This window comes from Myxocyprinus asiaticus, chromosome 9, assembly GCF_019703515.2.
Source record: "Myxocyprinus asiaticus isolate MX2 ecotype Aquarium Trade chromosome 9, UBuf_Myxa_2, whole genome shotgun sequence".
Lineage (NCBI taxonomy): Eukaryota > Metazoa > Chordata > Actinopteri > Cypriniformes > Catostomidae > Myxocyprinus > Myxocyprinus asiaticus.
Window position 1 is genome coordinate 42,504,537 of NC_059352.1, and position 27,564 is coordinate 42,532,100.

Consider the following 27,564-nt stretch of genomic DNA (forward strand, 5'->3'; position numbering starts at 1 on the left):
CAGAATGCACAACAGGTCGAACATTGAGGCAGATGGGTTACAACAGCAGAAGATAATGTCAGACACTTTCTTAGGACCATAGTGTTCCTAATAGAGTGCTCAGTGAGTGTATATTAGATTTCAAAATGTGTTGTATCATAAAACAGGTGCACTGGTGTGCTTTTGCAGTGTGTGTATGTGTGTGTGCATGCACGCATGTTCAGACTACAAAATGTAGGCACTACGCAAAGTGTTAGTTATCTATTAACTTTGGGAGCAATGGACCCTTTTCACACTTCTGGGTTTTAAAACGGGGAAGTTAATGATTCCAGGGTAAATTTTGATAGCTGTGAATGGGAGATTAATGATTTGTTATGATTGATGTCTCCTCGTTGCTGTAGGTGTCTAGCAACTGTCTCATCTGTCCCTGTGCTTTATGCTCCTAGTGGTCCCTACCTGCAACCATGCATGGTGCTCAATGTTCTCTAAGCTGGGACGGTCTTCCACCTCAGCACTGAGGCACCAGGCTATCAAATGATGACACTCTGTTACATAGAACACAGTACTTGTCTTCAGTAATACAGAATAGTGATTTTCTTTTGGTTTAAGCATGATATGTGTCTCCTCTTTGTGGAAAGATTTATGTTTGCACTTTCTTGCCTATAGACAGCTCTTTAGTGAAGCGTAGTCTGCCTTCGATTACATCCTTTCTGGTACTGAAATGGACTGAGCCACATAGAATGCTGTACAGTGTCACCCTCACAGACCAAACAGTGGCTGGTCTGGCATAATATCGGTTGTACTCAAGAGTGCCTGAGAGACCCAACAGGAGGTTAAAAAACAAAACAAAACAACAAGTGAAAAGATTCCAGTCCAATCAAATTGTAGGTATCAAAATATATTCAACTCCTTTGAGTCAAAGAGTTTTTTGGATTGCCGAAACTTAGCAAAAATATCCACGTATTAGAACATTCGTTGAGCGTTGTCGATAATAAAAGGTCTCGTCCACATTGCAGCTTATTCTGGCAAAGAATCGCCCACTTAGATCGGAAGAGTCCGTCTGACTGACATGTGAAGCTGTCACGGTTCCGATGAGTTCCTCTGTCTGTTCTGTTTGTTTTGTTATTTCTCTCCCTCATGTGTCTCTTGTGATGTCGGCATACATGATCAGTGTTTCCATGGGAACGCTGATCACACCACTAATTAGCGTGCTAGCAGCACCTGTCTTTCCACTAATTCACTGGCCATTTTAGCCCTTTGTTGTGTCATGTAATTTGCTAGATTGCTGTTTGGTGTTGAAGTAACTCATCTCGCTCTCTCTGCCAAGTTGGTCCCGTCTTGTGTATTTGTTTTGGTTGCCCGTCTCTGCCCACGTGTCGGGAGTGTGGTTGCCTTCCAGTTTGCTGTATGCCTGTTCTCTTCGTCCACATCTCTTCAATGGAGGATTCCTCACGAATCTACTCCTGACTACCACAACTCTACACTTGCCAACAAACACACTCCTCACAAAGGATTCCTTACGGATCTGCTCACTGCACGGTCAGCGTGCACTCATCGAAAAAACATTCAACACCTTCTACTGCAGTCGGTGCCAGGATCTCCTGAAGTTATAATTTATTGTTAATAAATCCTTTGAACCGTTCCTCTGCTTTTGGGTCTCTTTGCCTCACCTTTGTGACAGAAGCGATCAATCACAGATTGTTTTGTTTTAACATTACATTTAGGGGCAGGTTTATATGAAATAAATTATACCACAATACTAGATCTACATGGAAAAATATAATAAATGTCAAACAATTTTACAGAAAACACACAAAGACTCAAAGTTCAGTAGAGAAAATAAGTACAGATTACTTTACAGACATGACTGAGAAAACAAGGAAGAATTTACAGTTCTGCTTGTGGATAACAACTTACTTGCTACGAAGTGCCTCAAACAAAAAGATTTGATGCTACTAATCAGGAAAACTTTTGAAGATAACTTAGTTTAAATGATGGTACCTTGTAAACACAATTTGTTTCGAGGTGGACTGATAAAAACAATGTTGCGCTCTTACTTTCGGAAATTGTGTAAAACCACCAGTCAGATTAGGGCTTACTAGATCTATAATGGGATTTCCAATTTTGCATGCAATATGCATCAGGCGGTCAAAGAATAAACTGTGGGCAGTCCATGGGCATGCCGTCTGAAACTGACACTACCAACCTGCAAACGTTCTATAGGCAAAATCCTTCAAGAGGTCTCCGCAACCAAAATCCAACAGCTTGACTTCATAAGAATTCATGCAAATGAGCAGATTTTATTGTCTTGACGTCCCGGTGCAGGACTCCTTGGCTTTTGCGGTGTTTGAGTGCATTAACCAGCTGCACCATCACCCTTTTGGCCAGGTTCTCCTCCAAACAGCCATTTTCCTCACAGAACTTTTCGACATCTTGGCAAGGATCAGGGCGTTCCAGGATCATGATGTAGCGTTGAGATAGTCAAACCACTCCACAAGCTGCAGGACACTGAGAAAGACCAGAGCTGAGTTGACCTGGTTCATCAATGCGACCTCCAAAGGCACAAAACTTCGGCCTTCCTGCAATAGTAGAAGATTTTTTAAATCACATGTTCTAATGTGTCATTTTATCATTGGTAAAGGGCTAAATGCTGATGTGTATGTGTATATAACCTTTGTTGGGTAGTAACAGATTACATTTAATCTGGATTACAAAAATTACTTGAACATATACAGAAACTAGAAAACTTTAAAGGTGCTATATGTAATATTTTTACTGTACTAAATCATAAAATGACCATAATATGTCATTAGAGAATTAGGAAACATGCTGAATTGAAATACTGGCTTCTACGATAACAATGCTACAGCTAGTATATTCTACTTTTAAGTTTCCAAACAATTTATGTTTATGTTTTGGCCTGTGTGATCCCGCCCACTGCCCGCTCACCAATAGTATTTCGACACTGCCAAGTTGCCAGATTTGAACAAGTTTGCAGGCAAACAACACTGCGTGCTGCAGCCATGGAAGCCAGCAAACGAACTGGATCAGAGATAACAGATTCCACCCGACTTAAAAAGCCTCGCCATCCGTCTAAAAACCACCATGACCAGAGGCGTAGTAAAACAAGGATAAATACTGGCGATGCCTTTGGAAGATGGAGACAGCTTAAAGCCCAGAAATCATTTAAGACGGATGCTGAGTTGGCTAATTTGCGTGTGGATACTCTGGCAACCCGCATGAGATTCGAGTCTGGGGCGGGGAAGACAACTCTCCCAATATTTAGAATTTGGACTGCAGTACCCATTTCAAACGCTTGTTGTCAGTCTTACATATAGCACCTGTAAGTAAGGCACTTTGTGTTGATGATAAAGGAGTAGTTTAAGGAAAATGCTCCTCTTCACTCTTTTTTATCTGTTTTTGTCAAAAGAGTACAAAATTATTCTTGCATTTGACACCAAATAAATAAGAGTTTGATCAAAACTAATTCAAAAATATTTTAATTTGATTTCCTATAAAGTGTCATTTGAATGATAACATCACTGATTACAATTTAAATTGTGTAATTTGTTGGCAGTACCAGATTACATTTCAGAAGTAACTTAACAAACATGGATACAACTGATTCAAAGTGGAACTTACAACTTTTAGCTCCTCTTCTGCCCGTCTTTGGTGACTTACTTGATGGCTACCTGAAGACCGATAAACAACACTAACATTAACATGGCAAAATCTGACAGATAACCTCATGCTCTGCACTAATATTATATGTGGTATGACAAAGTGTCATGGTGTGATTGTACTAAAAGCTGCTTTGCAAAGCACAATTAAATAAGGAGAAGAGATTCCACTACTAAATACTGCATTTCAATTATTTATTATGATACTATATGATCTTGAACTGTTTTAAAAAAGAAGGAAAGTAGAAAAATAGAATGTAAAATTGAAAAAAAATGAATGCTGCTGTTTATCATTCAAGGCTCAAAGTAACAGTGCATTAGACAGAAGACCTGGACATACAGTACTGTATATTGTGAGGAACTTGAGAATGTCTTACTTTCAATCCATCAGACCTGCGGGTCCCAGCAAACACAGAGCCAAACCCTCCTTCGCCCAGCAATGGGCCTTTTATATATGGATTTCTCAAATGTACTGCAATGCATATGATATCACATGAAATTTATTCAGTTTGGCAGTGTTTTCTTGAAAAAACTTTCATTTAAAGTAAATAAACTGTATAAGAATAGCATTTGAGCAACAATAATGGCATATTTTAATTAATCAGTGGATGGACATTTTCAATGGCAAATCATTCAATTGTTCACCCAAAAATGAAAATTCTCTCATCATTTACTCACAATAATTCAATCCCAGATATGTATGAATTTCTTGATTTTCAGAAGAATATCTCAGTTCTGTAGGTCCATGGACATGGATTTAACCACTGGAGTCGTATGGATTACTTTTATGCTGACTTTTTATGCTTTTTGGACCATAAACAAAACATAAAGTTCAGGCTGCCATTCACTTTCATTGAATGGACCTACAGAGCTGAGATATTCTCTAAAAATCTTTGTTTGTGTTGAACAGAAGAAAGAAAGTCATACACGTGAGGGTGAGGAAATTATGAGAGAATTTTCATTTTGGGTGACTATCCCTTTAAGAATAAGCTTGACCTTTGCAAGTATGTTTGTGTGGTCTGCCATATGAAATGGAGGGATGTGCTTCCTCTTGGTTTTGCTGAGTGCTCTGCTGTTTTGGCCTCTTCCATCTTGATAGTCACCTTTTCTTTTCTGGGTTACTCGCGACTCCAGGTGTGGTAGATATATATATATATATATATATATATATATATATATATATATATATATATATATATATATATATACACTATATTGCCAAAAGTATTCGCTCACCCATCCAAATAATTTAATTCAGGTGTTCCAATCACTTCCATGGTCACAGGTGTATAAAATGAAGCACCTAGGCATGCAGACTGCTTCTACAAACATTTGTGAAAGAATGGGCCGCTCTCAGGAGCTCAGTGAATTCCAGCGCGGTACTGTGATAGGATGCCACCTGTGCAACAAGTCCAGTCGTGAAATTTCCTCGCTACTAAATATTCCACAGTCAACTGTCAGTGGTATTATAACAAAGTGGAAGCGATTGGGAATGACAGCAACTCAGCCACGAAGTGGTAGGCCACGTAAAATGACAGAGCGGGGTCAGCGGTTGCTGAGGCGCATAGTGCGCAGAGGTCGCCAACTTTCTGCAAAGTCAATCGCTACAGACCTCCAAAGTTCATGTGGCCTTCAGATTAGCTCAAGAACAGTGCGTAGAGAGCTTCATGGAATGAGTTTCCATGGCCGAGCAGCTGCATCCAAGCCATACATCACCAAGTGCAATGCAAAGCGTCGGATGCAGTGGTGTAAAGCACGCCGCCACTGGACTCTAGAGCAGTGGAGACGCGTTCTCTGGAGTGACAAATCACGCTTCTCCATCTGGCAATCTGATGGACGAGTCTGGGTTTGGCGGTTGCCAGGAGAACGGTACTTGTCTGACTGCATTGTGCCAACTGTGAAGTTTGGTAGAGGGGGATTATGGTGTGGGGTTGTTTTTCAGGAGCTGGGCTTGGCCCCTTAGTTCCAGTGAAAGGAACTCTGAATGCTTCAGCATACCAAGAGATTTTGGACAATTCCATGCTCCCAACTTTGTGGGAACAGTTTGGGGATGGCCCCTTCCTGTTCCAACATGACTGCGCACCAGTCCACAAAGCAAGGTCCATAAAGACATGGATGAGCGAGTTTGGTGTGGAAGAACTTGACTGGCCTGCACAGAGTCCTGACCTCAACCCGATAGAGCACCTTTGGGATGAATTAGAGCGAAGACTGCGAGCCAGGCCTTTTCGTCCAACATCAGTGTCTGACCTCACAAATGCGCTTCTGGAAGAATGGTCAAAAATTCCCATAAACACACTCCTAAACCTTGTGGAAAGCCTTCCCAGAAGAGTTGAAGCTGTTATAGCTGCAAAGGGTGGGCCGACGTCATACTAAACCCTATGGATTAAGAATGGGATGTCACTTAAGTTCATATGCGTCTAAAGGCAGATGAGCGAATACTTTTGGCAATATAGTGTATATATATAATTTTCAGTTTTGTTCAAGGTGATGAAAACAAAAGTTTTTTTTTTTTAATAACTGTCCAGTAAGTGAAAGGAAAGTATTTGGGGAAAAGCCCCCCTGTTGCAGGGGCTAAAGGCCACTATCACTCAATCCATTTTAATTCTACTTTCTTTAATTCTAATTCTGGATCCTGTACCTCAGTTCAAATTCAGGAATTGAATTAGAAAAGCATTTCTCAATTCTAGCACACAACCCAACTTACTTTAGGCTTTTTTTTTTTTTTTTTTTTTTTTTACCGTAGCAATAATGACTGTAGCATTTTGACGGAAACTATGGTTACCATAGACATTTTTATAAGGGTTTCCTGCGGATGCTGGTTTTAATTAAAGGTCCATGACAGTCATGTGGCTGTTTGAGCGCGATATGAGAGGTCAGTATCCATCCTTCAGAACAACGCCACTCTTGGTTAATAAATGTTCCCCCCTGCAAGCGATGTACGGGTCCACCAGGTGTACAGTATGGGTAAGCTGACCTTCACAACCTCCGTACATGATGCAACTGATGTGTATTGATCTTTGGCATTGTAGTAGAGGCCAAAATACAGAATCTTACTGTAGTTTATTCCGCTTGAATGAGGATCTTCGACCGTATAGTGATAATAAAAGTTGGCTAATATTCTATAGGTTGAATTAAAATAGCTGGTTTAATAGGTGGAACCAGCATAGGCTATAGATAATATGCACTAAATCGATCACTGCAAAGTAAAAGTGAAGAATGTGTTTCAGTGTGGCAGAGTTTATTTTTATTTAACTAGAGAAAAGTCTCTGCAAAATATAACTCTTACAAAAAGTATCTACCATGACGGTATGGAAATATGGTGCTTTAATATTGCCTATATACTGAACGATGACCATATCGATTCCATTTTATTTACCTGGTACTCTAAGGTATTTCAAAGAATACCATTATATTAATATTGTTACTATTAATATGTCCAAAAAAAACACCATGGTAAACATTTTTTGGTAGGCCTACTTTTGTTAGTGAAATAACAGACATGCTAACAACGTGTATAGCCTAGCCAGTAGAGGCAGTGGAATCAAATTATATTTTTAATCGTTTTATTTATTTTATTTACACATCTACTCCTCCACAGAAACCACAGAAATCTTTCTGCATTTTTAGTGTGAGGCCATTTCATTTTTCTACCCTAAGCCACACCCTAAACCTTAACAGAAAACTTTTAGCATTATCAGAATTTCAAAAATCAATATTTAACTAATTTAATTTCAAATGAGGACATCTTAAAATGTTCTCCGAGTGAGTTTTTGTCCGAGTTTGCTCACTTCTGGGTACAAATTTGTCCGCAAACTATAGCTAATTAATACACACACACGCGCACGCGCGTTGTTGCGGCTATCCTTATGAGGACTCTCCATAGACATAATGATTTTTATACTGTATGAACTATAGATTCTATCCCCTAACTCTAAATCTACCCCAAAACCTAACCCTCACAAAAAATTTTCTGCATTTTTACATTTTCAAAAAAACTTCGTTTAGTATGTTTTTTAAGCGATTTGATTTATGGGGACCCTAGAAATGTCCTAATAAACCACATGAATACCCTTGTAATTAACAGTTTGTAACCTAAAAAAACACCCAAACCCGCCCACACACACACACACACACACACACAGAGAGAAGTCATACAGCCGTGTCGTGTGATTTCCGACCTTTATTTGTTTTAGTTGTGCACTGTGCACACGGTTATCTCATTCGGTTCAATCATTAACAGAAAATTTGACGTGCAAAAGTTTGACAGGCGGTGACGAGTGCAAAATCCACAGCGGCAGATATGCAGGAACGGTGATGATAAGCGGAGCTGAGCGCAAAACCTGCAGAGATTTAAATGCGCGCCGTCACGCCACAGAACAACCTGTTCACCTACAGCCAACACAAAAGCAGAGATTTGCAGCAGAGGAGCGACTATATTATTAGTTTAGAAATTAAATTTCAGCCTTAAGTCTAGTGTAGGACACCGATACAATGAATAAACTCAGTCCGGTCAGTAACCTTGTCAAGTTTATCTCGAAGTCGTCTGATAATGGGACAGTCAGCGGGGAACAGATGTGCATGGACGACTGCAGACCTCTTTGTCGCTGCGGGTCGGATCCTTGCATTTGTGGTTTCTCACAAAACAGCAAAGACGGACTCAAGGAAAATAAGGTTAGTCGCATTGATGTATAAAAATGGAACAGAAAGTTACAGTAGCCATAAGTTTAATTAAGAAAACATTTTGCCTTAACAATTTTAAAAGATAGAAACTTACTTAAATTCTTGTTTAATTATCGTTCAATGATCTTAAAGGCGTTATCGGAAAATCCAGTTATAGTTAATGTTAAACAAAATACAACACTGGCTGGGTTTCCCGAAGCACTAAGTAGACCGTTAGCAGCACTTAAGTAGTATTTAATCTCAAAGGCACGTTTCCCAAAAGCATCGTCATCAAAGCAGTTAACGAGAGATTTGAACCGCTCTTAAGTCCATTAAGTGCAACTTAAACATGTCTTTCTGGCATCTTTTACAGTTTATAAAAGACAATGGGACTTTTAATACATTGTAATAATATATTTTGATCGTGCGACGTGATAGGTCTAAATTTACAAGACAGTATAACATTATGTTAGCCTTCTTTGATAAGCATAATTGTAATGGCAACAGAAAGACAACATGTTCTTATTAAACAGATTATTTAAGAAGACATATGTGAGTAGTGTGACCACGCAGTTTAAAACTTAAATAAATATGCCTTAATAAATAATTAAAATTTGATTAACAGAGGAGTTTATAGCTAGAGTGTGCAATGACAGATTCCCTCTCTCTTTCTTCATCCTCCTCCTCTTCTTTCTTCCTCCAATGGCTGGTTCAAATCAGCTCACCTATAGTCTTTTTACAAGGCAGTAACAAATTGCATGATGCATAATGGCAGTTAGGCTACAAGTACACCGTACATTCAACTAACCAGATGATCTATTAATATTTAGACAGGTCTATGAGTAGTTCAATACTGATGCCTGTCATTTTAGTCCTGTTCAGTGTGCATTTGTTCAGTTTCCAGACAAAGGAACAAAACTTTAGGCTACATGAGAGCCCTTTATGATTCACATAGCATATATTCACGTTACATGCATTTATTGCGTCACTTTCATTAATCTCTATAATTGAGCATCAATACATCTGAAACTCTGTCTTACTAAAGCCATAATTATTTCTTTAAATAAATTCTGTAATAGTTAGATAATACATTTTGGTGCCTCGACAAACAACTTCCATGTTTGTCAGTATTTCCACCCAGGGGTGGACTAGGTCTAAAAAGTGGCCCTGGACTTTCTGGCCCAGAGCAGCACACCAAACCCGGCCCGCAACACACCACACCATAACCAGCCTGAGCTCACATAAAAATCGGCAAGTGTGTGCCGATTTTTCTTTAGCCGAAATCGGTATACATTGACCGACTTTGAAAATTGCCTCCAGAGGCTAAAGCGGTAAGTGTTTCAGAGCATATAAACAAGTGTGACATCCATTTATATCCAGGAGAGGTCGCCAGAAGCCAGTTATAAAAAGAATTGTTTTCAGCTGAACAGGGTGTAAAACAGTGAAGAGAAATGCTTATTTTATTTATTCTACCCCCCAACCAAAACCCAAATCTAACCCTAAACATTAGTAGAGACAAAATGCAATGTTAGGGACAAAAATGCAACCTCCTTATCATGCTTGTGATTGTTTATACAAATGTGATTACTTCCTCACTTGACTGGGCATTGAACTGTGGTCTCCCATGCAACTATCACAATGTGCCGATCCTTGGATAACAGCATGCCGACTTCCCGTGTGAAAAGCAACACACCGGCTCATTGATTTCATTTTCCTGCTCAATTTCAAATTTTTGTGTTTGAAAAAACAAAACAAAAAAAACAAAAAAAAATTGTTTAATAGTTTAGATGAAGAAAGTGATACATAGCAGGACACTAATGACAATACTTAAAATTTCATGTCAATTACCCACATAACTATGTGTAAATTATTTATTTAAAAAAATGTATGAAAACAAAGTTGGCCAGAATATGTACATATATAAATATAAACAAATATAAATAAATGTAAAAAATAAAATAAAAAAATAAACATACCTCTTAAAGTGTAGATCTTTGCAAATATTTTGCAGATTATTTGTTCATATTTTCCCTCTATTTGAGTTTGTTGCATCTTTATATCTGTAGGGTTTTAATTCCTTCCCCAGATTATTCTTGAGAAAAAATGAAAAGCCCTATGTTTTGACAAGCACTGTTTCTGCTGTACAAAGTAAGCCTCATCACCTGAAGGATAGGCAGGCCCAAATTACCCAGCGGCCCACTGGGAAATGCCCGGTGCTCCTGACGGCCAGTCCGCCCCTGTTTCCACGTTATTTTCATTTTGAGAAGACAAACTCCTGGACATACCGGCTAAAGTGATCAGCACCTTTGGACCGGACAACTCACGTAACGAAGCACTTAAGTTCTACTTTATAATGAGCGATCTACGTGCTGGTTTGGGAAACGGGTGTTACTCCATCGTAAAATAAGGAGCGACTTTAGTTAAGATGATCGTTAAAGCTTAAGTTGCAACGTTATCGGGAAACCCAGCCCTTATTGGAAAGTGTTACTATTTTAATAATAGAACAATAAAGAATTTGCCTCAATCAAATGAAAGGTTGAATGGCCCAAATTGACTCAGAAGATGAGAAGTATTCAAGCTTTGCATGAGCAGAACAAATTTGAATAGAAAATGCACATTGTCTATGTAAATATATTATACATATATACAGTATAATGGCCCCAACAATGGGCTCCGACTTAAGCCACACTTAAAATGTCTGAATTTCAGTGCAATTTGATTACAAAATATATAAACAAATGTCTTTAGAAAATAAGTGATGCTAGACCTTCACTTTTTGCAAACCATTTATTTTTTACAATTAATGGTGATTTTTATTGGCCAAAGTCAGTTCCAGTCAAGTTTACGCAGCTGTCCTAGAAGTGCACTTCTTTTACATTTTCTTGAAAATAATCACCACTTGGTTTGATATTTTGTTATATGATGCAATAACATTCATTCATTTATGTGTTCTGAACAACTGTTTAGCTAAAAATAGGTAATTTATGTGTTATTTAGTAGTTTTAAAGGGATAGCTCACCCAAAAATGAAAATCCTCTCATCATTTACTAACCCTCATGCCATCCCAGAGGTGTGACTTTCTTTCTTTTGCTGAACACAGAGATTTTTAGAAGAATATCTCAGCTCTGTAGGTCCATACAATGCAAGTGAATGGTGACTAGATCTTTAAGCTAAAAAAATCGCATTAAAAGCCACATAAAAGTAATCCATAATACTCCAGTGATTTAATCGATGTCTTCTGATGTGATCCAGTTGGTTTTGAGTGAGAACAGACCAAAATATGTAACTCCTTTTCACTGTACATCTTGACAGCAGTCTCCTTGGCGATCATTTTAGCTGGTTTACACTTCCTATAGCGCCATCTAGCGCTCTGCGCATACATCAAGCGCTAGGAAGTGTAATCGAGCTTGCAATCATGATCGTGCCTAGAGACTGCAATGACAAAATGTACAGTGAAAAGTAGTTACATTTTAGTCTGTTCTCACCCAAAACTAACTGGATCACTTCACAAGACATTGTTTAAATCACTGGAGTCTTATGGAGTACTTTTATGCTGACTTTATCTCCTTTCTGGAACTTATGGAGTTCTGGTCACCATTCACTTGCATTGAATGGACCTAAAGAGCTGAGATATTCTTCTAAAAATATTAATTTGTGTTCAGCAGAAGAAAGAAAGTCATAAACATCTGTGATGGCATGAGGTTGAGCAAATGATGAGAGAATTTTCATTTTTGGGTGAACTATCCTTTTAACCACTAATGTAAAGTTAAATAAACATGCTACTCTGGTCCAATGTGATCAGCTCTCACATTGTAATATGGCACTAACAGAGCAAGAGAAAATTTCAAGTCTTGTGACAGTTCAGACCAACAACCTCAGCACTAATCTGTTCTTTGATGCTCTAAAATGGGAAAGGTTTGTATTAATACTTTTGTGTCAAGTGCTTGTGGAGCCTCAGATTTTGAGCAGATTTCTTGGGTTCAGTTGGGTGCACATTCTTCAAAGAGTTTTAACAAAATGGCTTGCAGTTCTTTACCCATGCTACAATGTTTCACTGCAAATTGAATGAAATTACACTTTACAACTGGAAAGCAAAACGTTTAATCTAATGTGTTTAAACTCAGTTTTCTTCTATTTGTGTAGAAGAATAAAGGTCCACATGACGCCTGGACCCCTCAACAACATGCTTTTGATAATCTTGGTTTTGAGCCAGGGGGCCCCAATGAATTGAAGACCAGTTTGGGTCACCTCGCCCGGGTCCAGATGGGAGAGATGGTGGTGGAGGAGAGTGAGGTGAAGATCAGGGTGCAAGGAATGACCTGTCAGACATGCGTCCGATCTATTGAAGAACGGCTTAGAACTCTTCAAGGGGTTCTAAATGTCCAGGTGTCTTTGAGCGATAAAGAAACATCTGTGAGGTTTCACCCTTCAAAGGTAACACCTGAGGTTTTGAGAGGACACATAGAGGACATGGGGTTTGATGCCTCAATTCTGGTCTTGCCTAGTCAACTACAGCCTGCGGCAACTGGGACTTGTGCTGCGCCCATCTCCGCTGATTGGTCTGAGGTGACTTTAGGTGTAGAAGGGATGCATTGTGGGTCTTGTGTCAAGAACATAACTGAGACCTTATCAGGAATATTAGGTGTCAACTTTGTATTTGTGTCATTGGAAAAAGGAAGTGTGGACCTTAGATTTGACCCATCTCTGTTAACCTTGGAGACAGTTAAAGGTTTGTTGGAGGAGATTCCACCTGGGAATTTTAGGGTTTCCATACCTGGTTGGAACTCAGAATCCAGATCGAATTCTTTGGTCAGTATTTCATCACAGCGCGTCACCATCAAAATAGAAGGAATGACATGCATCTCTTGTGTTCAAGCCATAGAGGAAATGGTGTCCCAGAGAGCTGGGGTACATTCCATAAAGGTTTACTTACAGGAAAAGAAGGGAATTGTAACATTCGACTCCAGCTTGACCTGTCCAGAAGAACTGCAGGCAGCAATCGAGGACATGGGATTTGAAGCGTGGCTAGAACAAGGTAGGCCTATTAAATACATAAATACAAAAACGACAAACCTGTATCTTGTGTGGTGAAGATAATTTTCTTTCTCACTGGGGCTACATGTAATTGAAACTCATAAATACATTTCACGCCAAAACATGAGGGGAAATAGTAAAAAATCATATTTTTGCATCAAAAGAATGTTGTCTACTATTAGGACCCATATAATTTTTTGCATTGTGACATTATATTCAGGACAATTAAGCACATTTTACCACCTAGTTGTCATTAATGTAATGCGTTTGTTATTGACTTTCATTAGGCTACAATAAACAATTCTGTTTTGCATTTAAAAAAAAAATTAAAATCATTTTTTTAAATTAATACTTTAAAATGTATAGGCCTATATTAATCTTTTTTGGATGTTACAGTAATGAGAACGAGACTGTAATTTGCATTACAGTAATGAGATATGGGGGTAAAAAGACCTTAATTTTCCTTAAAATAATGACACAATGCAAAAAAGTCTTAAGGGTCCTAATAGCAAATTTGATTTAATAAAAAATGTAGTATTGTTGGGGTAAAATGTAACTTGGACACCTCTTTCACCCAAATAAGCAAATAAGAGTGAAATACAGTATATAAAACTAATATCTAACAATTAGCTACTAGCTACTTTCAAGTGGATCTTTTTATAAAAATTGCCCTATATTTATTAGTGTTTGTGTGAATGTGTAGTTTATCGTTTCCCAAGTTTAAAACAATTGATATGGATTAAAAAATTGGCAATCAAAAACCTTATCTTTCATTGCTTCTAAAATCTAGTAGATATCATGAAACTAGCAAAATCTTTATCTAGACAGTTGCTTCTCCTCAGCTAGTAAGGTATGTTCAGTACAATGGTTTCCTTGATTACAACACAGGTTGCCATTCTAGAGTAACATGAAGTGTTCTTGAATGACTCAAATCCAGACATAGCAAAGCAGGAGAGTTGGAGTCTAATCGGATTAAAGAGGCTTTAAGCAGGCTGCTCGCTCGCTCTCTCGCTCTCTCTCTCTCTCTCTCTCTCTCTCTCTCTCTCTCTCTCTCTCTCTCTCTGTCTCTCCCTCTTCTTAATGTTCATAGCTCAACTTATTAACTGTGGTCCCTAAACATGAAATCATGTTTAAATGTATCTTGTATTAAACTATGATAACTAACTTACCTGATTACAATCATAAAAACATTTAAATATTGTGCATTAATTCGTGTTGTTCTGTATATAAGCATCAAATCTTTCATCTTTGTACAAGAATCACAAGCAATGTCACGATTACAGTAGATTTTGTTGTTTCCCAAACTGTGTACATTTTTTTGTCTCTTCCAAAGATTCTGCCATTTGTAAAGGTTCATCTAGGATTCAGAGGTCTAGTGGTTTGAAACACCTGCCCCCAAAAAGCTGTATCCAGACACCTAGGTCTTCACCAAATTTCATCAACAAAGACAACCGCAGTGGTTCTGAGGAAAGAGAGACACAGAAAATTTTTGTTCAGGTGACAGGGATGACCTGCGCATCCTGTGTGGCCAACATTGAGAGAAACCTGTTGAAACATGAAGGTTAAAATGGCATTATCATTTATTTGTACTGTATTTATGTGTCAGGAATTTAAAGGTAGGAACTTTTTTATTTTAAAGGAGTGCTTTTTAGTTTGTTTTACATATTCTAAATATGTATAAGGCAGAACAATAGTTTCAGTGATTTGATTTTCTGTGTGTTTGGCTTTTGTGTGAACTGGTTTACTGATTTGTTATTTTTTAGGTATTAAATCAGTATTGGTTGCCCTGATGGCTGGTAAGGCAGAGGTGAGATATGATGCAGTGCTTTTGGACCCAGCTCGAATTGTCCAGCTAATCTCTGCTCTGGGGTTTGGTGCTTCAGTGATGGAGGAGAACACATTCTTGGATGGCGTCCTGGATCTCTCTGTAAGTGTCTGGGGGCATATGTTCATGTGGCTGATTCTGTAACTTTGGACAATTTATAATCTGTTTTTTTTAATTCTTCAAAATCAAAAAGAAATTGTTTTGAATACAAATTTTCAAATGTTCTTCTTATAAAATAACTTTGTATGCACAGGTTGTTTAAAATACAAAAAGTAACTTTTGAAAAAAAAAATTAAATAAAAAATAAATCAGCATCAGAACATTTTCTTGCACATAAAAACTAGGTTAAATGAACACATCTCCCTCCATTCAGAGGCACTGAGCACAGATATTAATCATTACCACTGCACATTGTCGTTACGATGACATGCATGTCTTTATAATGACATGCTGTGGTAATAACATTTATGAGCTTTTTGGGAAACAACTGCTTGTTATAGCTGCTGAGGACTAGCTACAGCTGTTGGCGGGAACAATATTATCATTGTAATACTTTGTCCAAAAAATAGATGCCATACAGATGAATTTGAAAGAATTGTGTTGTTATAATGGCAAAGAATAAATTCTCATAATTCCTTCAAATACTTATCTTGACATTTTCAAAGTTGTATTCTGCAAATGAACTTTATTACCCAGTGATTTTAGTATTTGTGGGGGTAATTACATAAAACCTGGCGAGAGGTATGTTTCATTCACAAATCACTCAAAAAAGGATTTTTGCAGGTAGTTCAGTTTACTTAATTAAAACGAACTAAAGCAACGCAATTCTAGAACATTTTGTCACAACTTGATTCCAGTGATTTATATCGAATTAAATTTGTAAGTTTACTTAATCCATTTGAGTTGGGACTGCATAATAATTTTTGTAGCATTGAGGAAACTGGGCAGGGGATTTCCATTTCCCACCATTCTTTGCACAGGACTGGATGGGGCGAACAAATGTTGAAATGAAGTGTATTTTATATATTTTTTTAGCAAAATGAGAATAGGAGGAGTTAATATTTAATGTTCTATTAAATTGGTATTTAAAAAGAGTGTCTGTAAGGCTGGAGTTCTGGGGGTTACCATTGCGGTGAAGACTGGTGCTTGTGCTTAGGTTGAGGATGGACTGTCACGTTGAAGTGACGTTTGATTTAAAGAGCACCTATTATGGTTTGTCAAATATTAACTTTCATGTAGTGTGTTATATAGCTGTTGGTGAATGTAAAAAAGCCCGCAAAGTTTCAAAAATCAAAGTGCACAACAAATGGAGTTACTGACTCACAAAAGAAAAAAAACGATTCTGAACACCTGAAACGAGTCCTTAGTAATTCCAGACTTACTTCCTGTACTAACCTACGTAATTTGGTAACAAAAAACCCCACCTCTGGTCTTCATTGGCTGCTCGCGAACAGCTTTGACCCGCCCTCAAACACTACACTAAGCAGTAGACCAATCACAACAGACTGGGACATCTGACCAATCAGAGCAGAGTAGGCTCTCTGAAAGGAGGAGTTTAGAATGAATCCTTTAGAACGGATCATTGAACGAGTCGTTTTTGACTCTGGGGGAAAAAAAGTAATGCTGCAATTTAAATTATGAGTAAATTAAAGTGTTTTTTGACCTTGGATGCATGTAAATCTATTGTATGAGACCTTTAAAACAAAATTAGGCACGTTTAAAAACCATAATAGGTGCTCTTTAAGATCTATAAGCAGTTGCTATCAAATTGACAGTGTATTAGTTTCACTGTTCTTACACTTGCTCACCTGGCATATATTAATGATTAATAAACCAAAAGAAGTTAGACTAACATAAGAGAATTAATTAAATTAAACATTATTAAATTGAGTTTGACTAACCTAATGAAGTTTAGTTAAAACTACTATAGAACATTGTTTTGACCTTATTTAACTAAATTATGTTGGCTCAATGAAAGTGACTTAATCTGAATGATTTAAATTAAATTGCTTGTAAAAACTTTCTCAATTTCAATCAAGTAAGGGTAATGACTTCATAATAGAACATTATTTATTAAACTACTTTACAGTACTATTTATACCGTTTAAAAGAAAAAGGACACATTTTTCACCTTTTTGAACTAAAAAGTGTCCAGTAACATAATTACCTATATCTGCATGACAAGCCTGGATTCATACAGTATGTTTGAATGAAAAGTGAATAAGCTTTGCTTTGTTCTCTTTTTTATATATAAACCAGCAGGAACAGAGATGAACAAGAAATTCTTATGAAGGGCTAATATAAAATTCAACAAAAGAATGGTTTGATGTATGTACTTTAAAGGCTTTATTTCAATGTATTTCTGTCTTGACAATGATATTTCATCAGGTCACTGGTATGACATGTGCTTCCTGTGTCCATAACATCGAAAGCAAACTTTTGAGGACAAAGGGAATTTTGGAAGCCTCTGTTGCCTTGGCAACAAACAAAGCTCATGTGAAGTTTAACCCTGATTTGGTGGGCTCTCGGGACATTGTCAGAATTATTGAGGTAAAGAACTGAATTATTGAAGAAAAAGAGGAGAAAGATGGGTTTTAATGTTAAAGTTTTTTTATTGTTATTATTATTTTCCACTCTTTCTCTTATCTCTTTTTTTGGTCTTTCTTTCCCTTTCTCTCTCTGTAAATAGGGCTTGGGTTTTGGAGTGTCTTTGATAAAGAATGAGGGATTTGGGAAGAACACTTTAGACCATCATGAGGAGATTCGGCAGCAAGTATCTTTTTTTTATTTTTTTATTTTATTTTTGGTTTGTGTGTGTACATACTTAGCTATAGTTTGGAGACAAAATTGCCCCCAAAAGTGAGGTAAATCTGATAAAATCTCCCTTTGTGGACATTTGGGATGTCTGCAATTGGAAAATAGATTCATAAAAAGAGCAAATACTTTGCTTTATTATAAAAATGCATAAAGTTTTCCTATAGGGGTAAGGAAAGGGTGTGGGTTAAGGTTATTCTATAGCAATTATATTCAGCTTTATATAAAAATAATAGTCTATGCTGCCTTGCTAATGTAGTAACTACACTTTTTCATCAAAACTGTGTTCACCGGAAAATAGATTCATAAATAGAGCAAATACTTTGTTTTATTATAAAAATGCATAAAGTTTTCCTATAGGGGTAAGGAAAGGGTGTGGGATAAGGTTATTCTATAGCAATTATATTCAGCTTTATATAAAAATAATAGTCTGTGCTGCCTTGCTAATGTAGTAACTACACTTTTTCGTCAAATCTGCGTTCACCAAAATCAGGTCTCTTATATGATTATCTGTCTTGTGACAGACAAGTTTGGTTTAACTATGCTCAGATTCAGAGAAAACAGAATGTGAAAAGTGTCATAGTTACTGTGTTTTGACTTTCTAGGGAAGTATGGTATGTCCACTTTTAGATAGCTAATTCAACGTGACTGTATGTAACAGTGTAAAATGTACCTATGCTTACAGATGGAAGCACTCATTTCTGTTCAGTCTGGTGTTTGGGATCCCAGTAATGGGTCTAATGATCTACATGATGGTGATGGACAGTCAACACAAGGAACACGGTGGTTCCATGCCTGTAGACCAAAACATCCTACCTGGTCTCTCTACCCTTAACTTGGCCTTCTTCCTGCTTTGCACACCAGTTCAGGTACCTCCATGGCACCTGTCATTAGTTTTAAAGGCGAAGTGTCTAATTTCTGTTTCACTCAATGAAATTGCAAAAATAATGATTATTTCATGCAGGTTTCCCCAACACCCCCATCCTAATAGCTCAACCCTCCTTTGCGTTTAAATTGACCCCAAACATTTTAAAATAAGATTAATTACTCAAATTCAAAATGCTATTTGCTTTTATGTCATACCTACTGATTGTGTCACTTCTCATCAATATTTTTATACAAAGTATTAGCAGAAAACATGTCATATGATATTTATGTTTATATTATATTTATAATGACATGCATCGCATGCATTGCATAGGAAAATAATTTTTTATACCAGCAAAATCACAATTGTGTTCACAAACAATACTTTGTGCTGTTTGAAGGCTCAGTTTGTGGTATTAAGTAATATATTTTTAGTAGAGCTATCAGAATTAACGCGTACGCATGCGATTAATTTCAAACATTTAATGCGTTAATTAGGGGTGTAACGGTACATGTATTCATCCCGAACCGTCACGGTACTGACGTTACGGTTCGGTGCATGCAGTCAGACGAAGCATACATACGAGTCAGTCACAGGCGATCCACTCCAATCCAGAAGGGGGCGCGCACAGTAATGCAACACTGTTTGCTAACTGCCACAACAGGAAAAAGAGCAGAAGTAGAAGAGATCATTTATGCACCAACCCAAAACAATAATGGCTTCTCCTAATGCACAAGATTTATTTTTCATTATTCTATTTATTTTGTACTTTTATAACACAAGAGATGCTTTTCAGTTTTGTAGCTGATTGTGACCAAATACCTTTGCAAGAGTGCATTCTGTTTACTGCTTAGTGCTTAATACACTAAAGGAGGCTTTACTGTACCAACTACCTCAGGGGGGACTAAATGCCGCTAGGTGGAACAAACTGTAATTTACACTGTGTCTGTTCAAAATAAATGAAAAGAAACCTAGCATTTGGGATTTGTTGCTTTTTCCTGTTGTACCGAACACGTATTGAACCGTGACCCCAAAACCGATGTACGTACCGAACCGTGACTTCTGTGTACCGTTACACCCCTAGCGTTAATTATTCTTAATCGTGATTAACGCATTTATTGTTAATACAGCATAAACACTGGTGTGAAGGGTGGAACCATTGTAATGTGTCATTACACTGATGCACAAGCCACAGCACCAGAACCCTTCTACCAAGGAGAGCCTACAAGTTCAGCATAGGCCTACACGGCTGTCCCATATACATTCTATGGGCGGAACTGTCTTAACACACTAAAGTTTACTGTTACGCTCTCTCCAATGACAGAGCTGCGGAGGTTGTTAACTCATTAAGTAAAAGAATCTTTGACAGCGCTTTCCTGTCAGTGATAAAATGATGGAGAAATTATCTCTTCGCACTATTTAATGTACAAAACAAACCCAAATGGGACTTGTGACAGAAATCAAGTATTCCCTATCTGTCACTCACTCGACGTTGGTGTCGATGTAGTGACACTAGGGGTCACTCTTGGGAGCCCAAGACACCTCTGGTCTTTGATAAAAGGCCAATGAAAATTGGCAAGTGGTATTTGCATGCCACTCCCCCAAACATACGGGTATAAAAGGAGCTGGTATGCAACCACTCATTCAGATTTTCTCTTCGGAGCCGAACGGTCATGCTCACTGAGCTGAATACTACTGTTCATTCACCTCTGCTGGATCTGACGGCGCATTTCAGCGGCTTCTCCCTCCTCTGCACTGGTGCACTGCAGAGAAATCCCCTGGGCGCTTCGGCAGAAAAACTAGAGAGTATATTTTCTGAAAGAGCATTTTTCCCCTCTAAAAGAGTATATATTTCTCTAAAAGAGCGCACACACGGAACGTCTTTTTAAAGACGCGTCTTTTTAAAGATGCTTTTCCGATTGTGTGTTATTCCTGGTTGTGCTCGTTATCTCTCGCCTTCTAACGGTCACGATCACTGTCTTTCGTGTCTGGGCACTGCTCACGCAGAGACAGCGTTTGTGGATGGTCATGTTCTCATTGCGAGAATATGTCCATGGCAACGTTGCGGTCATGGCTCGCCTTCGTAAGAAAGCGAGCCACCCCAGAGGCTCCCGCCTCGGTCCTTTTACCCACGGGTTTGAGGCCAGTGCGGCTAGCACTGGGGGCGATTTGGGGACCCCAATGGGACCGCCTCCGCCGGGTATCCCCCCGCGGACCTCCCATTCCCCAGCACGCTCGTCTGCCCCGATCGGGCTTCCGGGTGAGTTCGCCGGCTCGTCTCACGGTGAGTTTGACCTCTTATTCGGAGCCCGCGAAAGTGATGAGCTCTCGAGCGCAGCATCGGAGAGCGGGCTCGTCAAGTCGGAAGCCTCAGCTGGGCTCCAACCTTCGGGGGCGATCGCCCAGTCACAGGCTGACGCGGAGATGACGATATGCTTTCCCGGGCAGCCGCGAGCGTCGGTTAGAGTGGATTTCACCGCTCTTCCCTGAACCCTCGCGGCTCAGTGATTGGTTCCTGGGCTCGCAGTGCCGCTCAAAGCCACGCCCCGCCCCGTTCCTTTCATCCCGGAAGTGCATGAAGAGCTGACAAGGTCGCGGGAGGCACCTTTTACTGCCCGGTCCCGATCTTTTCAGCTTCCCCGCTCTCACTACCCTCGATGGTGGGGCGGCCAAGGGTTATTCGGCAATCCCCCGGTGGATAAAGGTGCTCGCGGTGCACCTATGCCCACAGAGCGCCGGCGCCTGGCGCGGGTGCCCAAAGCCCCTGTCCAAGGCCTGTAGGTTTACGTCGTCTCTGACGGCCAAGGCCTACGGTGCCGCTGGACAAGCCGCCTCCGCCCTGCACGCCATGGCTCTCCTGCAAGTCCGCCAAGGCGCTAAAGGAACTGCACGAGGGTAGTTCCGCCCCGGGATTGATGCAGGAACTGCGCTCGGCGACCGACCTCGCTCTCCGAGCAACGGTGGTCACGGCGCGGTCTCTCGGGCGGACGATGGCCACACTAGTGGTCCAGGAGCGCCACCTTTGGCTCAACCTGGTCGAGATGGGTGAGGCCGACAAGACACAATTCCTTGCTGCCCCCATTTCCCATGCGGGCCTATTCGGCGACACCGTCGAGGACTTTGCCCAGCAGTTCTCGATGGTAGAGCAGTAGATGGATGCTAGCCAGCATATCCTGCCACGGCGCGGCTCAAGATCCTGCACCCCATCTACTCATCGCCAAGGGTTGTGGCCAATCTTGGACCTGCGAGTACTGAACCGGGCTTTACACAGACTCCCGTTCAAGATGCTGACGCAGACGCATTCTAGCGAGCGTCCGGCATCAAGATTGGTTCGCGGCGGTAGACCCGAAGGATGCGTACTTTCACGTCTCGATCCTTCCTCAACACAGACCCTTCCTGCGGTTCGCGTTCGAGGGTCAGGCGTATCAGTACAAGTCTTCCCTTTCGGCCTGTCCCTGTCTCCTCGTGTCTTTACGAAGATCGCATAGGCTGCCCTTGCCCCATTAAGGGAGGTGGGCATTCGAATTCTCAACTATCTCGACGACTGGCTAATCTTAGCTCACTCTCGAGACAGGTTATGCGCACACAGGGACCTGGTGCTCTCACACCTCAGCCGACTAGGGCTTCGGGTCAACTGGGAAAAGAGCAAGCTCCTCCCGGTTCAGAGCATCTCTTTTCTCGGTTTGCAGTTGGACTCAGTCTCCTTGATGGCGCACCTTACGAACGAGCGCGCCCAGTCGGTGCTGGCCTGTTTGAAGGCGTTCAAACAGAAAACCGGTTCCACTGAAACATTTTCAGAGGCTCCTGGGGCATATGGCATCCTCGGCGGTGGCCACCAAGCTCGGGTTGATGCATATGAGGCCGCTTCAGCACTGGCTCCAGACTCGAGTCCCGAGACGGGCATGGCACCACGGGACACACCGCGTGGCCATTACGTCGGTCTGTCACCGTCTTTTCAGCCCTTGGCCGACCTCTCATTTCTACGAGCAGGTGTTTCCCTAGAACTGGTCTCCAGGCACGTCGTGGTCACGACAGATGCCTCCAAAACGGGCTGGGGCGCTGTTGGCAACAGGCACGCAGCCGCCGGCCTCTGGACGGGTCCGTGGCTGCGTTGGCACATCAACTGCCTCGAGTTACTGGCAATTCTGCTCGCCCTGCGGAGGTTCCGGCCGTTGATCCAGGGCAAGCACGTGCTAGTTCGGACAGACAGCACGGCAGCGGTAGCATATGTCAACCGCCAAGGCGGTCTGCACTCCTGCTGTATGTCACAACTCGCCCGCCGTCTCCTCCAACGGAGTCAGCAGCACCTCAAGTCGCTGCAAGCCACTCACATCCCGGGCAACCTCAACACTTCGGCGGACGCGCCGTCACAACAGGTTACCCTCAAGGGAGAGTAGAGTCTCCCCCTTCAGGTGGTCCAGCTGATTTGGAGTCGATTCGACAGGTGCACCTGTTCGCCTCCCAAGAATCCTCCCCACTGCCCGCTCTGGTACGCCCTGACCGAGGCCTTCCTCGGCATAGACGCGCTGGCACACAGCTGGTCCCCTGGCATGCGCAAATATGCGTTTTCCCCCAGTGAGCCTGCTTGCACAGACCCTGTGCAAGGTCAGGGAGGACGAGGAGAAGGTCGTCCTGGTAAGCACCCTACTGGCCCGCCCAGACGTGGTGCTCAGACCTCACGCTCCTCGCGACAGCTCCCCCCGGGCAAATTCCCCTGAGGAAGGACCTTCTTTCTCAGGGAAGGGGCACCATCTGGCACCCACGCCCAGACCTCTGGAATCTCCATGTCTGACCCCTGGATGGGACGTGGAAGACCTAAGCTGTCTCCCACCTGCGATGGTAGACACATTCACTCAGGCTAGGGCTCCCTCTACGAGGCGCCTGTATGCCTTTTAAGTGGCGTCTGTTCGCTAAGTGGTGTGCTTCCCGTCGGGAAGACCCCCAGAGATGCGCAGTCAGATCAGTGCTTTCCTTCCTGCAAGAGAGGTTGGAAGGGAGGCTGTCCCCTTCCACCTTGAAGGTGTACGTTGCTGCCATAGCAGCACACCGCGACGCAGTCGACGGTAAGTCCTTAGGGAAGCATGATCTGATCATCAGGTTCCTAAGAGGCGCCAGGAGGCTGAATCCCTCCAGGCTGCGCCTTGTTCCCTCATCGGACCTCTGTAGTTTTTCAGGGTCTACAGAGAGCCCCCTTTGAGTTTTGCAGTCAGCCGAGCTTAAGGCACTCTCCTTGAAGACTGCCCTCCTGACTGCGCTCACTTCCATCAAGAGGGTAGGTGACCTGCAAGCATTCTCTGTCAGCGAAACGTGCCTGGAGTTCGGTCCGGGCTATTCTCACGTGATCCTTAGACCCCGACCGGGCTATGTGCCCAAGGTTCCCACCACTCCTTTTAGGGACCAGGTGGTGAACCTGCAAGCGCTGCCCCAGGAGGAGGCAGACTCAGCCCTGTCATTGCTGTGTCCGGTGCGCGCTTTACGCATCTATTTGGATCGCACGCAGAGCTTTAGGATCTCTGAGCAGCTCTTTGTCTGCTTTGGTGCACAGCGGAAAGGAAGCGCTGTCTCCAAGCAGAGGATCGCCCACTGGCTTATTGACGCCATAACTATGGCATATCTTGCCCAAAACATGCCGCCCCCGGTAGGGCTACGAGCCCATTCTACCCGTGGTGTAGCGGATTCTTGGGCCCTGGCCAGAGGTGCCTCTCTAACAGACATTGCAGAGCAGCGGGCTGGGCAACACCCAACACCTTTGCAAGGTTCTACAACCTCCGGGTGGAACCGGTTTTGTCCCAGGTAGTGGCATGCAACACAAGCGGATAAGCCCGGGATAGCCAGCCAGGTGTATTGCTTGCACATAGCGCCTTCCACCTCCTTTTGAGCTGAAGACGTGCGCTGTTAATTCCCAGTAGTGTTCACAAAAGTTGTTCCCTGGTTGACTTCCTCCGAGCCCTGTGGCAGTCGAGTTTTCAGAGAGACTCGCTTCCCGGTTCTGGGGTAGGTGCTCCGCATGTGGCGTTTCCCTGTAAGGCTAACCCCATGCGATCTATATCTTCCGCTAATTCATTTCCCTGCTGGCAAACTGCGTCTTCCTTGGGCAGAGCCCCTCTGCCCCAGTCTCCATGTTGTAGTAACTCCTCCCCCATTGGGCAGGATCTACCTTGAAGGCTCTCCACATGGTTGGAAAGACCATGTGATGTATTCTTCCACTTAAATATCCCCCCCTCTCTTGGGGCGAGGTGTGGTCTCCGCGGTGTCCTCCCCTTGGGAGGGACACCCCCCCGACTAGACTGTTGGCCCAGTTGGATAATCCCCCTTCTTTTTTAGGGAGTGGAAAAAGAGAAGGGGAAAGAGGCCACGACTGGGTTAAGCCTGTCTCTATCTCTGGGTAGTCGACTTGTCCCCAAAAAGGGCCGTTCGACACTCATAACTGTGTTGGGGGAGGTTACGTGTCGACCTGGTGTGCTGGCTATGAGGCACACAGCAAGTCTGCCCACCACACACCGCCAGTTCACGTAACACAGTTCAGCTTTGTGCCGTTTTGTATAGGGACCCCTAGTGTCACTACATCGACACCAACATCGAGTGAGTGACAGATAGGGAACATCATGGTTACTGGTGTAACCTCTGTTCCCTGATGGAGGGAACGAGACGTTGGTCCCTCCTGCCACAACGCTGAACTACCCGCTGAAATGGCCGGACCTTATATCGGCTCCTCAGCGTAAAACCTGAATGAGTGGTTGCATACCAGCTCCTTTTATACCCGTATGTTCGGGGGAGTGGCATGCAAATACCACTCGCCAATTTTCATTGGCCTTTTATCAAAGACCAGAGGTGTCTCGGGCTCCCAAGAGTGACCCCTAGTGTCACTACATCGACACAACGTCGAGTGAGTGACAGATACCCAGGTACCCAAATAAAGGTGTACATTTTTCCATGTTGCCTACCATAAAATAGGTTGGGATCTAAAGACCACTGTGGTCAAAATGTGTTCAGGGATTTTGAAAACTCTGAAACATGTGAAGTATATATTTATGTATTCTTCTAATAAATGTAGGAAAAGTCAGAAAGATTCAAGTTTTTCTAAAAAGTTTAGCATATTTTTAAGAGATGGCAAAGTTGCTGTGGGGTCAATTTGACCCCAAACATAACAGGAGGGTTAAATAACTGATGATGTTTTAAAAGCATCTCTCTTTTTTTTATTCTCTTTCTCACTCAGTTTCTAGGTGGCCGTTACTTCTACATACAAGCGTACCGTTCGCTAAGACATGGTGTAGCCAACATGGACGTGCTCATTGTCTTGGCAACCACCATCGCGTATGTGTATTCCTGCATAGTGCTGATCGTTGCCATGATTGAAGGAGCTAAACAGAGCCCACTCACATTTTTTGATACACCTCCGATGCTTTTTGTGTTCATCGCTCTAGGACGCTGGCTGGAGCATGTAGCTAAGGTAAAGAAACATCAAATAACTCTCTGAAAAGTACTTAAAGAGTGAAATTTGCAATGTCTGTGCCAGTAGTACCACAAAACAGAATTGCATTGTTTTAAAACAGGTTTCCTGATCACTTTCTTCATCTGCCATTGGTTGGACATAAAGATAGTCTCACCCCAAACTTGCTATGTCGGACACTGAAACAACCAGAGCAATGTTTTAATGGCACCACAGAGTCATATTGTTTGCTCTTTTTAAAGTAATTAAACTACGAGTGGCATACTTATGGTTGATTCTGCAAATTAAGCTAAAATAGGTGAAAATAAATTAGATCATCGAAAAAGTAACAAACATCTGCTTCTCAGTGGGCAGTCAAATGCCTTAATGGTGAAAATATTATACCACCTGAGAGACAGTACAAACCTCAGTTAGGAGTCTTTAGTTTACCTGAAGAAACCATGGGTTCTTTTTTCGTGAGTGCACACAGCGCAGCGCTACGTGTTAGGACAGTGCACACCGCCTTATAAAATTTTCATGAGAGAGCTAATTCTAAGTGCAATTTTCGTGCCAGCGCAAGTGGCCGTGGGTGGGAGTGTTTGAGCTATCTGTGGGTGTATGCGAGCAAACTGTACATGTATTATATGTTAATGAAGTGGCACAAAGTGCAATTTTCTATTTTCCTGAGAAATAGGTCATTGTGTTAAGACGTTTAAAAAAACACGTCTGTTTTCAGTGCAAAGTCTAAAATCAGTTCCTGCATTTGTAGTTTGGAGATTCCACCAGCAGATGGTAATTAAGTTCTTGTCCAAACTCTGAAAATAAAGTGGGACATCAAATTATGTCCCTGACAATCACTGTTGTAGCCATTTTATAAAACCAAAATGTATTAGATTTGTGTTAAATTATCTAAATTATTATTATTATTATGTTTTTATTTACAGTTGTATTTATGATCTAATTTGTTTTGGTATTTTTCCACTTGTTGTCATAGAGTGATTTTTTAAGTCTCTGCAAAAGGGGCCAGTGGAAGAAGTTGGACAGAGTGAAATGTTTGAATTTGGAATTATTTTTGACCACTTCGTTATTTTGATTATATTTTCATTTAGTTTGAAGTGTAATTCAAATGTAAAAATATTTTGGGTTTAATTATTTATTTTTTGATAAATTATTACAATTTTTCAAAATCGAAGAAGTAAAGTGCATAAAGATGAAAATGATTAACAATACTTACATTCTCTATAATTTAACGGTGCATAAATCCAAATCCTGATGA

At 41.3% G+C, this 27,564-nt stretch overlaps 1 protein-coding gene and 1 pseudogene across 2 annotated transcripts in view; one reads left to right on the forward strand and one right to left on the reverse strand.

Annotated features, from left to right (window-relative positions):
- Positions 1-396: 396 nt before the first annotated feature.
- On the reverse strand, positions 397-6,652 carry LOC127445686 (serine/threonine-protein kinase pim-1-like; annotated as a pseudogene).
- Positions 6,653-7,999: 1,347 nt separating this feature from the next.
- atp7b (ATPase copper transporting beta) overlaps positions 8,000-27,564 on the forward strand; it is a 42,782-nt gene continuing 23,217 nt past the window's right edge. The window contains exons 1-8 of one of the 2 annotated variants that reach the window (XM_051707407.1): positions 8,000-8,330; positions 12,462-13,353; positions 14,686-14,913; positions 15,116-15,279; positions 17,566-17,727; positions 17,867-17,946; positions 18,677-18,860; positions 26,076-26,309. In XM_051707407.1, the coding sequence (XP_051563367.1) occupies positions 8,151-8,330; positions 12,462-13,353; positions 14,686-14,913; positions 15,116-15,279; positions 17,566-17,727; positions 17,867-17,946; positions 18,677-18,860; positions 26,076-26,309 (2,124 nt within the window). In that variant the 5' untranslated portion in view covers positions 8,000-8,150. The remainder of the gene's footprint in view (positions 8,331-12,461; positions 13,354-14,685; positions 14,914-15,115; positions 15,280-17,565; positions 17,728-17,866; positions 17,947-18,676; positions 18,861-26,075; positions 26,310-27,564) is intronic. The other variant, XM_051707406.1, reaches the window with a different exon arrangement.